Source organism: Pristiophorus japonicus, chromosome 13 (genome assembly GCF_044704955.1).
Source record: "Pristiophorus japonicus isolate sPriJap1 chromosome 13, sPriJap1.hap1, whole genome shotgun sequence".
Classification (NCBI taxonomy): domain Eukaryota; kingdom Metazoa; phylum Chordata; class Chondrichthyes; family Pristiophoridae; genus Pristiophorus; species Pristiophorus japonicus.
Window position 1 is genome coordinate 168,312,156 of NC_091989.1, and position 14,839 is coordinate 168,326,994.

Here is a 14,839-nt window from a genome sequence, read left to right on the forward strand (position 1 = left end):
GTGGGTGGGGAGGAGGAGGAGTGTGGGTGGGGAGGAGGAGGAGTGTGGGTGGGGAGGAGGAGGAGTGTGGGTGGGGAGGAGGAGGAGTGTGGGTGGGGAGGAGGAGGAGTGTGGGTGGGGAGGAGGAGGAGTGTGGGTGGGGAGGAGGAGGAGTGTGGGTGGGGAGGAGGAGGAGTGTGGGTGGGGAGGAGGAGGAGTGTGGGTGGGGAGGAGGAGGAGTGTGGGTGGGGAGGAGGAGGAGTGTGGGTGGGGAGGAGGAGGAGTGTGGGTGGGGAGGAGGAGGAGTGTGGGTGGGGAGGAGGAGGAGTGTGGGTGGGGAGGAGGAGGAGTGTGGGTGGGGAGGAGGAGGAGTGTGGGTGGGGAGGAGGAGGAGTGTGGGTGGGGAGGAGGAGGGAGTGTGGGTGGGGAGGAGGAGGAGGAGGAGTGTGGGTGGGGAGGAGGAGGAGTGTGGGTGGGGAGGAGGAGGAGGAGGAGTGTGGGTGGGGAGGAGGAGGAGGAGGAGTGTGGGTGGGGAGGAGGAGGAGGAGTGTGGGTGGGGAGGAGGGGGGAGGAGGAGGAGTGTGGGTGGGGAGGAGGAGGGGAGGAGTGTGGGTGGGGAGGAGGAGGAGGAGGAGTGTGGGTGGGGAGGAGGAGGAGGAGGAGTGTGGGTGGGGAGGAGGAGGAGGAGGAGTGTGGGTGGGGAGGAGGAGGAGGAGGAGGAGTGTGGGTGGGGAGGAGGAGGAGGAGGAGTGTGGGTGGGGAGGAGGAGGAGGAGGAGTGTGGGTGGGGAGGAGGAGGAGGAGGAGGAGTGTGGGTGGGGAGGAGGAGGAGGAGGAGTGTGGGTGGGGAGGAGGAGGAGGAGTGTGGGTGGGGAGGAGGAGGAGGAGGAGTGTGGGTGGGGAGGAGGAGGAGGAGAGTGTGGGTGGGGAGGAGGAGGAGGAGGAGTGTGGGTGGGGAGGAGGAGGAGGAGGAGTGTGGGTGGGGAGGAGGAGGAGGAGGAGTGTGGGTGGGGAGGAGGAGGAGGAGGAGTGTGGGTGGGGAGGAGGAGGAGTGTGGGTGGGGAGGAGGAGGAGGAGTGTGGGTGGGGAGGAGGAGGAGGAGTGTGGGTGGGGAGGAGGAGGAGGAGTGTGGGTGTGGAGGAGGAGGAGGAGTGTGGGTGTGGAGGAGGAGGAGTGTGGGGGGTGTGTGGGGGGGGGGAGGTGGAGGAGGAGGAGGAGGAGTGTGTGTGGGGGGGGGGGGAGGTGGAAGAGGAGGAGTGTGTGGGGGGGGGGAGGAGGTGTGTGTGGGGGGGGGAGGAGTAGGAGGTGTGTGGGGGGGGGGAGGAGGAGGAGGAGTGTGTGTGGGGGAGGAGGAGGAGTGTGTGTGTGGGGGAGGAGGAGGAGTGTGTGTGGGTGGGGAGGTGGAGTGTGTGGGTGGGGGGGGAGGAGGAGTGTGTGGGGGGGGAGGAGGAGTGTGTGTGTGGGGGGGAGGAGGAGTGTGTGTGGGGGGGAGGAGGAGGAGTGTGTGTGGGGGGGAGGGAGAGGAGTGTGTGGGGGGGAGGAGGAGGAGTGTGTGGGGGGGGAGGAGGAGAGGAGTGTGGGGGGGGAGGAGGAGGAGGAGTGTGTGTGTGGGGGAGGAGGAGGAGTGTGTGTGGGTGGGGAGGTGGAGAGGTGGAGGAGGAGGAGTGTGTGTGTGGGGGAGGAGGAGGAGTGTGTGTGGGTGGGGAGGTGGAGAGGTGGAGGAGGAGGAGTGTGTGTGTGGGGGAGGAGGAGGAGTGTGTGTGGGGGGGGGGGAGGTGGAAGAGGAGGAGTGTGTGGGGGGGGGGAGGAGGTGTGTGTGGGGGGGGGAGGAGTAGGAGGTGTGTGGGGGGGGGAGGAGGAGGAGGAGTGTGTGTGGGGGAGGAGGAGGAGTGTGTGTGTGGGGGAGGAGGAGGAGTGTGTGTGGGTGGGGAGGTGGAGAGGTGGAGGAGGAGGAGTGTGGGGGGGGAGGAGAGGAGGATGAGTGTTTGGGGGGGGGGGGAGCGGAATAGTGTGTGTGGTGGGTGGTGGGGGGAGGGATATTGTGTGGGGAGGGGGTAGGGATAATGTAGTGTGAGGGGGGGCACTGTGGCGGGGTGAGGGATAATGAGTGGGGGGGGTCAGTAGCGTTAGGGATTGTGTGGGGGGGGGTACTGGTCCAGAGGGGGAGGGATAGTGAGTGGGGGGGGTGGGGGCGTTAGGGATCGGGATTGTGTGTGGGGGGGGGGGGGGGTGGTGGGGTAGTGTGTGTGTTTTGGGGGGGGGGATCGGTAGGGATCGGGATTGTGTGGGGGGGTGGTGGGGTAGTGTGTGTGTGTGGGGGGGGGGTGGCGGTAGGGATAGGGATTGTGTGGGCGGGGGGGTGGTGTTGTGTGTGTGTGGGGGGGGGGGGTCGGTAGGGATAGGGATTGTGTGGGTGGGAGGTAGTGGGGGGCAGGATAGTGTGTGTGGGGGGCAGGTAGGTCGAGTGAGGGGATCTGAATTAATATAATGTTTTCAATTACCTAATCAAGCATTTTCGTAGTTTTTGAAGATTATCTGATCGGGAATTGTGCTTTGACTCACACCTACTGGGACCTGTGCTAAACTTACTTCACTTAACAGTTGGGAGAAATTGTCTAATTATGGATTTTAAGTTGTATATGTATTATAATTGGTACATTTTGTACTATAGTTCGGCATTAAAGGAGTGAAAATATTAAAACTGGTAAAAGAACGCTGATAGATCTGGAAGAGGTAATAAAGTTTGGGAATCTCGGGTCTAGATGCATTTAAAGCATTGTTTCCACGTTGAGTATTATGTGGTTTTCCTGCGATTACTGTTTTAGGTTAGGTTGACAGTTTTTTTTAATAAGATTTTTTCGGTATAGTTTAATACAGAACTATAGTAGTATGACTTTATCTGTAAAGAAGAATATGTTTTTTGTGCATTCTAAGAAAAATGTTTAGGGTAGAGGGAGAGATTTGTACGTCTTAGAAAATTAGACCATTCCAAAAAAGATTCTGCGTGCAGATCAAAGGGATTAAGTCTTCATTTGTTCTACGTGTTGGGCTGCACTCTTGTAATTAAGTCTGTTGACCAGTGTCAACCTAAAATTAATAGTCGTTTGAGATTAATGTGCAAGTTTCCTTGAAGCTTTTGCATTATGTTATGGACCTAGTGCTGATATACAAAGCTAATTACAAAGAGCTGAATCTGGAAGGCACTCAGATTGTGATGAGCTCGGAATGGCTGACATAACTTTGGGATTTGAGCGAGTATTGAATTGTTAAAAAGCTCGTGTATTCAAACAACCAATAAAAGTTGACGCCTTATAATAGGTGTAATAGTGGGTTGAATGTTTTCAAAATACCAGTGATTTTAGTGTAAGTTAAAAAGACATTAATATCAATAGTTAGTGTGAAAGTGAAGACTTTCTCGTCATCAATATGCAAGAACCTGTGGACAATTGTACGTGCTAGCATCTAGTTAGGATGTATTAATTCTAAAGTGCAGACTCAAATGTAAAATATATTCCCAAATTAGTCACTAGTCTGAAGCATTTGCAGATCCTGGCATAGGTTGCTGATTATTTCCTTTAATTCTTAGAATCTTTCTAGCATTCTGGCAGTGCTTCATTTTAGCTGCTGCACTGATGCTGAAATGAATGTCTTTGTAGCTGTTCAAGTGAAGTTTTCAATTTAATAACCCTAGCCTATTGAAATTAAGAAAAATAAACAGCACTTGCATATATCTTTTTTTCCTTTCCTGTTTTTCTAATGTAACGTAGCTTTTAAAAATATCTTAACTATTTGGATTTGTTCTTGCTGCAGAATTTTTAAAGTTATCAGAGTCTTCACCACCTCAACAATTTAGTTTACATGGGTTCTTGACAATTTCCACTATCATCAAAAACAATTTATAAAGTTTCACACAACAGCAAACATTGCATTACAGACTACCCCAATGAGACATGCTTGAGTCGTGCAGAAGTATATTTTTGATGAGATTTCTAAATTTGCAACACATGGCAGTGTATAAACTTTAATTACATTGTGAACTTGTATGGAATGGTCATTATAGTGGTCGGGTTTTTAATAAACAGGATGAAGCTTTATTAAGCTTTACCAGATTATTCTTACAATGGACTTTTGAGTTTCACCTGAGGCTAAATAAGCAACTGTGACCATGGCTTCATCTGTAGTCAAGAGAAGCCATGTTTATTTGAGACGAGATGACATGCAGATCATATTAACTATTGAAGACTTAAGAGTCTGAATGCTGGGAGCTTAATATGCTGTAATGTTTCATTATCTTTAGTTGGAGGAGGATATGAATAAGCACCAGAGACAAATGTCTTCACAATTTTTAACCCAAATGGCAGCATTAAGAACCTGTTTTGTCATGAATTCAAGCAAGTTTTATTCCCCCTGTGCCATTTGGCTTCATACAGCAATTGAATTCAATACTCCTCTTCGAAGTCGTGCCATGGGATCTTTTACGTCCACTTGAGAGAGCAGGCGGGGCCTCGGTTTAACGTCTCATCCAAAAGACCATCTAGGTACCCCAGTTTAGATTTTGTACAGAAAAGCAAAACCCAATAGAGGAATGAAAATATTACACTAGATTACGATAACAAGGAGTAGATTTCTAGTCGGATGCATTTAGAAGTTCAAAGCAATGTGCTAGATGACTTTATTTAATTTTTTTTTTTACTGAGCCTGTTGCAGAATAAATGAAAGCCATGTGCAGAGCTAAACAGCAAGTCCTCCACATATAAAATAGTAAGTGGTTACCAGGAACCTGAAATCTAACTATGAAAGTGTGGGGCCTGCATAATGTTTAGTTAGCACTGCTTCCATTCTTAAAGTTTTCTTTCTGTTCTAGATGGTGCCTAAGCTCTGTAGATCGCTCACCTTCTGGCTAGTTGATTCCAATTGAGCAGTCTGGAACATTTTATTCATTTAGGCTGTAAGATTAATCGGTGGCCTCTTCTATTCTGGGCAACCAACAAACCAATGGTTGGCGTCCACTTTGATTGTCCAAGTTTTCATATACAATGTATTATGTAACTTGAAAAATACTGGGAGCACCATGAAAGACTTGACCCCACCACTAAGGTCAAGAAAACTGGAGCACACTCGAAGATTAATTTGTTTTGTTATGTATAACTTTTTTTTATTACTTTAAACAAAAATGGACTATATTGTGTTAAATTAAATGAAGTTCAATATGGTTTGATGAGGAAGAATCTGACAAAAAAAAGATACATTTTTAAATCTCTAGAACTGAGCTGTCTTGCAACTTTGACATACTGTAAAACAAATTAAAACCAAACCTAATTTTATACTATAACAATGTTAAATCTCCAATGCTTCTAGAGACTCTTCACATGTAATTAATTTAATTAGCTTCCCTTACTGCTTTGTCCTATAGTTGAGAGAGTCTTGCTGGGGTACAGTTTCCTAGGAATCCTCCAAGTTGCCATGTCAACATTCTGTGTGCAAGCATCCAGACAATGAGTGCCAGAAAGCTGTTTGATCATGGAATACATTGCCTGACTCTGCACTGTCCCAACAAGCATGCATATACCATTCTAGTACGAGTCACTGGATCGAGAATTAGGTCATTTTGCTCCACTCCTTTTTGTCAGGACACCCCTTGCTGAGGGCTTAGATCAGCTAACTCAGCACAGATCAGGAATCAGTCCTAGCATTTTACTTGTCTATCCTAGCATTATGTTGTAAAATGACTGCTCCATGAAATTTGAATTGTGTTATCTCTTGCAATGTTAAATTAAGTATATAGGGCCCAAGTTTCCACATGATTTGCGCCTGATTTTTAGGAGCAACTGGTGGAGAACGGACTATCTTAGAAATCGTAATTCTCCACATTTTTTTTTCTGCAGTTCTAGTGAGGTAGAACAGTTCTACTTTGGAACAGAATTTTTTCTTCAAAAGGGGGCGTGTCCGGCCACTGACGCCTGATTTGAAAGTTTCCACAGTGAAAACGTACTCCAAACTAAAGTAGAATGGAGCAAGTGAAGATTTTGTGGAACTGAAAAAACCTGTTCTACACATTAAAAAATCAGGCACAGGTTACAAATTAGGCGTCCAGAACGAGGTGGGGGGGGGGGGAAGGGAAGTCATTAAATTCTACAATCAATCCTTATTTATACTTCTACAAATATTATACAAATAAATCCAACCTGAATAAACATTTATAAGCAAAGAAAAGATTCAATAAACCATCTTCCTACCTGTGTGAAAGTGCTTCAGCCATCGTTCGTTGCCGCGGGGGGTGGGGAAGGAAACCGCCGTTTGCCACTGCGGAGGGGAGGGAGGGGAAGGAGACAGCGGTTTGTTGTCGCCGCGGAGAGGAGGGAGGGGAAGGAGACAGCGGTTTGTTGTCGCCGCGGAGGGGAGGGAGGGGAAGGAAACCGCCGTTTGCCGCCGGCGGAGGGGAGGGAGGGGAAGGAGACAGCGGTTTGTTGCCGCCGCGGAGGGGAGGGAGGGGAAGGAAACCGCCGCTTGCCGCCGCGGAGGTGAGGGAGGGGAAGGAGACAGCGGTTTGTTGCCGCCGCGGAGGGGAGGGAGGGGAAGGAAACCGCCGCTTGCCGCCGCGGAGGTGAGGGAGGGGAAGGAGACAGCGGTTTGTTGCCGCCGCGGAGGTGAGGGAGGGGAAGGAGACAGCGGTTTGCCGCCGCGGAGGTGAGGGAGGGGAAGGAGACAGCGGTTTATTGCCGCGGAGGGGAGGGAGGGGAAGGAGACAGCGGTTTGTTGCCGCGGAGGGGAGGGAGGGGAAGGAGACAGCGGTTTGTTGCCTCGGAGGGGAGGGAGGGGAAGGAAACAGCGGTTTGTTGCCGCGGAGGTGAGGGAGGGGAAGGAGACAGCGGTTTGTTGCCGCGGAGGTGAGGGAGGGGAAGGAGACAGCGGTTTGTTGCCGCGGAGGTGAGGGAGGGGAAGGAGACAGCGGTTTGTTGCCGCGGAGGGGAGGGAGGGGAAGGAGACAGCGGTTTTTTTGCCGCGGAGGGGAGGGAGGGGAAGGAGACAGCGGTTTGTTGCCGCGGAGGGGAGGGAGTGGAAGGAGACAGCGGTTTGTTGCCGCGGAGGGGAGGGAGGGGAAGGAGACAGCGGTTTGTTGCCACGGAGGGGAGGGAGGGGAAGGAGACAGCGGTTTGTTGCCGCAGAGGGGAGGGAGGGGAAGGAGACAGCGGTTTGTTGCCGCGGAGGGGAGGGAGGGGAAGGAGGCAGCGGTTTGTTGCCGCGGAGGGGAGGGAGGGGAAGGAGGCAGCGGTTTGTTGCCGCCGCGGAGGGGAGGGAGGGGGAGGAAACCGCCGTTTGTTTCCGTGGAGGGTGGGGAGGGGAAGGAGACGGAGACGGTGAGAAGGCTGCAAGAAGCCTCAGAGCTGATGCGCTGATGGCAATGTGCTTTTATTAAAAAATGTTCAAAAATTAAACAGCTACCAAGAACTACAAAAATGGGCGAGTGCCAATTTTTTTTCACACTGAGCATGCGCGAACGCTCCAACGCGCAGCGTTGCCGGCAGGAAAAAAAAATTTAAATAGTACCCGCCCCCTCCCACTTACAAAATCGATGTGAGTGTAGGCTCCGCCCCCCTGGGCGCCGCGCCAAACAGACAAGGAGCTGCAAAGGGCTCGAGAATAGCACGTTTTTTTTCTGGCGCCGTTTTAGGCGCGAAAAACGAGCGCCAAGCTCGGAGGGGCGCCCGTTTTTTATCCTGTGGAAACTTGGGCCCTTAGAATCTATGTAGAGAATAAAGGTTACTATATCGCAAAACTTTTTTAGCTCCAGCATTATTTGAGTGTTGGCAGAAAGAATTCATAGTTCATTGTGATTTTAGTCTTTTCAAAGTAGTCTATTCATGTAGTGACTCAATGGAATCTGGAAACAAGACCAAACCCGTTTAACATTAAATGCACATTTGGCTGAATTTATTTAAGCAAAAGTACAACTTCGACTTTTGCTTAAATTTTCCAGTAATGCTGAGGTGTACATTTTAGTACAAATCTAATGATCCTTTCTAATTGTTGGCTTTTCCTTGTACAAAAAATAATTGTTGTCGATAGTAGGATTTTCATCTTTCTTTAATGATTGAATGTCATTTTGGGGATCAATGGAATGTTTTTGCAGTTTTATAAGAAGGGATAAAGTGTCCTGTAAACTCTCCAAACCACAGAAACAACAGTATTCTGCTTTAGTACAGTGCTCTCTATCTCCCACGTGCATCATCTTAGCCACTGGTTGCTATGGAATTTTCATGCCTTTTGTAAATAGGGATGGCTTCTGGGGTGAGTCAGTGGTCGGTTTGGTCTTTGCAATGATTTCAACTGCTGGATAACGTTTTTAGTCCTTGGTGTTCATGAAAGTAAAATGCTGACACAAGCAAGCTGATGAAAGTGTTACCATGCCATAGCTGTCACTGCAACTTGTTGAAATTTGATCACTCCATTGTCATTTCATTAAATACCCTTTCCTATATATTTGCCAAATGGTGATTATTAGTTTCTTCTTTCCCTTTTTATGTACCCAACCTTTAGTTGAAGACTTTTCAGTCTAATATAGCAATGGTATTAGAAATTTGGGAACTGTTTTTGGCAGATTTTCAGATTATTTTGTAGTATCTTCCATTTCAAAAAAAAAATATTATCAAACCTTGTGGGAAAGTCAGTGCCTAATTTTGAAGTGTTTGTATGTCTGCCTTTAAATCTGGCAATCCAACACAAATATGCTGTCTGCACAGTGGTTTGGACATGGGTAATACCAGCACATTGGTTGCCATTAAATCCTCTGAAAAGTTTAATTGTTGAAACCAGCTTAAAAAGGAAAACTGTAGGCAGACTGGCAAATGCAGCTGTTGAGATGCTGTGTAACTTAGGCAAAGCTTGACTGCCAGTTGAGGTCAACACCAAGCAAATGTACAGACATTGAGACACCTGAGTAGTTCTCAGTCAGGTCACTCATGCTGTTTAAGTTGTGAGGTAATGACAAAAAACTCACTCACTCACACTCACTCACTCCAGTTTGCTTTTAGTTAACATTATGTGCACATAACATAGTTTAATAGATCATCTCATTTTGTTGTTTATGGAACCTTGCCATGCGTGAATTGACGAACATGTTTTCCCACATGATTTCCCTTCGCAAAAAGTCATTTACTAACGTGCTTTGGGGCATCCTGAAGATGTGGTAAGGTCCGATACAACCACACGTTTGTTCTTTTAAGTTCAGTCAGATAACTTTCAAGATGCAAATGTCATCTGACCAGAGTTGGTTGACCAATGCACACACAAATTCAGTCCTGAAGTTTTTAATTAATTTTGTATTACTAAATCAGTACTAAAACTGCAGTTTCCATTTTTAGAAATTCCTGCTGTTAGTCCTCTTGCTCCCAAAAAATAATTCTTTCAGAGGATGTCTGAGCCTTTGATTAACTTTGCATCTCTCCGTTTGCATGTTTCTGTGTAACATGTTATAACCACAGATTTTTTTTAGTGCACAGAAACCAAACACCTACTGGGGAGGAAAAGAAATGTGTACTTTAAGGCAGCCCCTTGTACAGTATTATAGCTGTTTAATTGATATCCGATGTGCTTTAAAATTGCAAAAAAATGTATAGAACAAGAAACATTTTTAGCCAGAGACTAATAAAATTGTAATCCTAGTCACAAACCACTGGACTGAGGACACTGCTCTTTAACACATGGAAATATCATTGATGCATATACAAGTCGTGTCCTTGGCATTTTTACTTTTTTTAAAATGAATAATGTGAAGTGGCTGCATGCTGCCCATCTTTGTTTTTGGTGGTGCGGGGTTGGGGGGGGGTGGGGGCGGGCGGGATTGGGCACAGCACTAACATCCACTGGCATACTGTGGCTGCAATTGGCTTTAAGTCAACTGAGCATGTGCATGTAACGTGTATGCAAGCCCGAGATGCCGGTAAACAAATAACATTGTATAGTAAATGTTCGTTCTTTATATGCTTTTTTAACGTTACTTTTATTAATTGTTTTCATATAATTAACCTGTTTACACCAGTTTTAACAAGCAGTTTGTCTGGCTTTAATTAAGTATTGGGCTTGGAGAGATAACAGAAAATAATATAATAATATGCTGACAAAAGTAAATCAGAGCCATATGATTTTTGCAGCTTATCTTGCATCTACTCAACTGTTTGGTTAGAAGCCACAAAGAATAAAATGGCTTGTGCTAAAAACTGTGGTGCTAAGATATTAAAATATGAAGGTTATCATGTAACTTTAATTCTAAACAGAACTAACTTTCAAATAGTTTGCTCAAGTTTACCATCTACAAGACCTTCTGATCTAAAATCCTGAGATGTCTGCCAAGAAATTGGTAGTTTTTCTCTTCCATTTTTTTTTAAAACAGTATGCTATAGTTCTCCTATTACTATTTATACAATCTATGGTTCTAGTCTAAATAAAGTGCTTGGGCTGTCTGACGTACAACTTACATTATGCTCCATCCTTTCAATGGAAATGGTATTTTATTCATCTATTTCTCACCAGGCCTGTTTTGATCTTTTTTTCTGGTGGACTGCAAACTGTAAAGTGTTTGAATGCTTGGACATTTCAGCTGCAGCGATGAATAGATTTTGAATACAAGTAGCCATTCAAGATTGTTGCTATATATTATGTTTAGATAGTTCCATAGGGCATCAGTGCCTGGGCTGTTGCGCTGACTAATATGGTCTTTACTTAAAGCCTCATCAGAGCTCCTTGGCCTAATAATAATGACGCATTCTACTTCCACCAAGGTGACTTTTTAGATGGTAAATTTAGATCACCTTTCCTTCTTGGGTCTTTCCAAAATGCAGCCTAACTCTTTGTGTGTGCTTTTTCTGGGGTAGAGGAGGCAGGAAAGAAAAATTTAGGGCCGTCTTGTGTAGTTTGCTTATCCAGAGACAAGTTTGAGGGGGAGTAAGACATTGATTGTAAACTGTGTAATTGAAGTATAACCAGCTAAGCTTGCATTGAGGTAAGTTGCTTGATCAAAGATAATGGGGCTAAATTTGCAGCCCCTATGTGCGAGGTGCGCATGCGCTCGTAAGGGCTGCGCAAGTTCCAGGTTTAAAACCCGGAACTTGCGATTCTCTTGACAGATGATACGAATCTAAAGGAAATGGGCCTCCACAGGCAGAATGCTTATGAACTTCTTGCGCCTGGTAAAAATCTTTTCATTAATTTATACGTTTTAAAAAACCCTGTGCAAGAAGGTAAGTTTATTTTTTAGCCCTGTTAAAACATGTAAATGTATATTTCACAAAAAAAAATCAAATTTTGTTTTAAGTATTTAATTAAATGCCATTTTAATTAATTTTAAATATGTAATGTTTTTTGAAATGTATTTGATATGTAGAGGTATTTTTTTATATGATCCCCATTCATACTTATGATGGCTCCGTGCATACGGAATCCCCATAAGTATGAATGGGGATTCCCTCCTTTGGTTGGGCAAGCCCACATGATCCCAGGGATGTTTGCGAACAGCATGTGCTCCTGGGTTACGTGGGTCTCTATGCAGGCCTATCCGGAGAGGCCCAGGAGCGCAAGTCGCTGAACCACCAGGTAAATCCGCCCGCGGGAAGCCTCTGACTTCAAATTCAGCCCCGATGCATTATTTTGACCACATACGTGCCTAAAGTGCAGTTTCTTTGTCATTATATTATGAAATATTTGATGATAAATCCCCCCATAATGTGGAATTGTAAACGCTCGAGTTCCTGAATCTACCACTAGATGTTTGTAAAAGGTGTTGCATATGGCAAACCTGCAAGTTACTGTGACATTAATGAAACAAAATGGTCCAAAATTGAGAGTGGACCATAGGTGCTTCTATAGAAGCACAAACTAGATGGGCTGAATGGTCTTCCCTGTCTTTACTTGTCTTTATGATCTTATCGTTGCAAAAGAACACGATTCAAAAATGCTAACCCCATTTATATTAAAATATATATAATAAATTATGTATGTATTTGTAAAAGTTGGAAAATGTCAGCTGCAGAATATTGACTGTTACTGGATGCAGAATGTTATTTAAAAATGTGTCGTATTTGTTCTCAGTGCCCCATGGTGTTTTTTTTTCTTTCTCTTTCAGTTGTCTATCACCATGGAAACAGTGCAACTGGTGGACATTACACTACAGATGTCTTCCATATTGGTCTTAACGGCTGGCTGCGCATTGATGACCAGATAGTGAAAGTGATAAATCAGTACCAGGTTGTGAAGCCCTCTGCTGAACGTACAGCCTACCTCCTGTACTATCGCCGAGTTGATCTGCTGTGAACTGTCCCTGCTGTGTTGCTCCAGCATCTTGCTTCCCAGAGCACCAACTGTCAGATAAACCCTTCCCTCCCTCATTGCAACTTTCCAAATCCACTCTCGGTAACTTCAGATTAAAGTTTAAATGGGAAAAACCTGGAGATGTGCACCAGCAGCAAATCTTGTAGATTTATGTCGATATGTGACATCTTTCATAACATTTAACTTCATACGAATCAGTCGCTAATGTTTTCGCTTTTGATAATAGGTAACACTTGAGTCCATGTTTTTGGGGGAGGGAAAAGTGTTCCATTGTGCTGAATGCTTTGGTGTTTTGATGAGAAAAACTTGCGTGTGTGATTACTGGGTGTTGAGTAGCAGTAGGATGCTCACAGTTTTAAAAAAAAATGCTTAATGAGAAAGCTTAACTGCACGTTACAAAATAACATGCAAATCCACATTTGAGGTTGAAATGTTGAGTCTGCGTAGATGGGTGATTGTAACCTTACTGCAGTTACTAAGACTTCTGATTGCAATTATGCTTCTGTGTACACAATTGAAACTTGATAAAAAAAAAAGATGATTGATATAATTCCATTAACAGTTCAGTCTGGCTGTGTTTACTTTCTGTGGTTTGCTTTTCTCTAATTGTTGAAATGGAACTGTACACAATTTAGTGATATTTATAGAAAATTGAGTGTCACCCATCAGTTAATAAATTCATTACAAGCTCTTTAAATAACTGTTTGGGGCCTGAATTGGATGCACAATCACAATGGTGCAAAGAACATTGATTGGAGAACGGTCTGTTTCAACTTGTCCCGTATTGATGCCAGAAAGTGGTAAACTTTAAAACCCTCTAGTTCTAGAATTCCAAGATAGTTACCCATTCAAAAAACATTCAGACAAGCCACCTTTTGGTTTTTATTTGTTTGTGCAAACTCTGCAGGGCTGTAACAAAAAGAAACACTTCCCTGTGAAATTTTCCTATACTTGGGGAAATGCGGTTTTCTTTTGCTTCTTGTAACATTCTTACAAACTTGCAGTTAACTGGCAACTCATTCCACTATTGATTGCCACACAAGCATTATATAGATCTCACCAACTTATTCACACAACAGTGGAATTGGTTGCTTGTTTGGGTCAATGAAATGTTACCACCTGTCCAATAAGCTAGTAATTGTCTCATCAAAAAAAGTCCTCATTATTGCCATACTTTCCATGAGTTAACAGTTTGCAGTAAAGTGCAACTGCATTTTTAATGAACTGGACTCATTTTACTGCCGTAAGAAATTTCACTTGTGAGCCATTGGGCTATGGCAAATACTTTGTTAATGGTTTTGAGGATACAGGTTTTCTGTTGGGTTGGAGGCTAGCTGGTGCTGGGGATTGGTCTCTGTTTTTAAAACCTTTTTCCATATTTGGTTGCCAAGGATTGATAGACAAGTATCTGCAATTTTTGCTTAAAGATATGTTTAGTTCATATATTCGAAGATTTATTTTCCCAACCTTTTTATGTATTGAGACATTGGATTCTCTTAACTTGTGCATTCCCGAATTTAAAAACTTTCCCCAGTACCTTGAAATCTTTCTTAAATGACCAAACATGGCTGACATTTTAATGTGAGATATTTTCAGAGCTTTTTAAGAACTATACATACGTGGTAACCAAATGATTTGCTTTTAGATTCTGTGAACTTGATCTTATGAGTTAATTTGTTGTCTTGCAGAAGAAACTACCTTGAATAAAAGTCTATTACTATGGAATATTGCAATGTGTAATCTATTTTGCCAAGGAGTTTGTCTCTATATTCTACACTTGAGGCCTCGTTTATGTAACGTGATTTATTTATCAGAGTAATGGCCAAAATAGTTCAATATTTACACTATCTTTTGCTTGCTATTTGAACATTTAATCCTGCAGATGTTACAATAAATTCACTTACAACTTTCTTTTTAACCATTTCTTGGTTAAAATGTGTGGTTAATATCAAACCTGAAAATTGACAAGTATTAAAATTGTTGATCCTAAAAAGTTTAAAATATGGATAGTAGCAACTCTATTCCCTCCGTTCCCCATTAACTTGTCCTCATCGCTCCCTCAAGTCCAAGGGGCGCAGAGTTGAACAGATGTGGCGGACAACTGGTTTAGCCATTCACTGCCAGATCTGGCTCGAACACACAAAGCATTATCGGGTCCTACTCTTGCCTGCAAAAACTGCTCGCTATTCCAGGATCATTCTGGAATGCAAAGGTAACATTCGGCTATTATGCTCTACTGCTAACTGTCTTCTTAAACCCGTCTCCTTTGTCTCAAAGATTGAGACCAGCTGCCTCTGCGAGTTCCCGTCCTTCCCCTACCCTACCGGGCCAAACTTCCTTTGAAGTTTCCCCCCCTGCCCAAGCCCTGAGCACTCCTCTTTCTCCAGTTTCTCTTTGATCTCCCTCTTAACCACTCCACGCTCATCTTGTCCATGAGACCCACTTCATGCTCCCTTAACCCAATCCCACTAAACTGTTGACCACCCAGCTTCCTTTTCTGGCTCCCATGTTAGCCGACATTGTTAATGGTTCTCTCC

At 44.7% G+C, this 14,839-nt stretch overlaps 1 protein-coding gene across 3 annotated transcripts in view; it reads left to right on the forward strand.

Moving 5' to 3' along the window:
• Positions 1–14,027, forward strand: part of usp10 (ubiquitin specific peptidase 10) — a 106,598-nt gene extending 92,571 nt beyond the window's left edge. For all 3 annotated transcript variants that reach the window (XM_070898252.1, XM_070898250.1, XM_070898251.1), the window contains one exon: positions 12,097–14,027. In XM_070898252.1, the coding sequence (XP_070754353.1) occupies positions 12,097–12,284 (188 nt within the window). In that variant the 3' untranslated portion in view covers positions 12,285–14,027. The remainder of the gene's footprint in view (positions 1–12,096) is intronic.
• Positions 14,028–14,839: the final 812 nt, after the last annotated feature.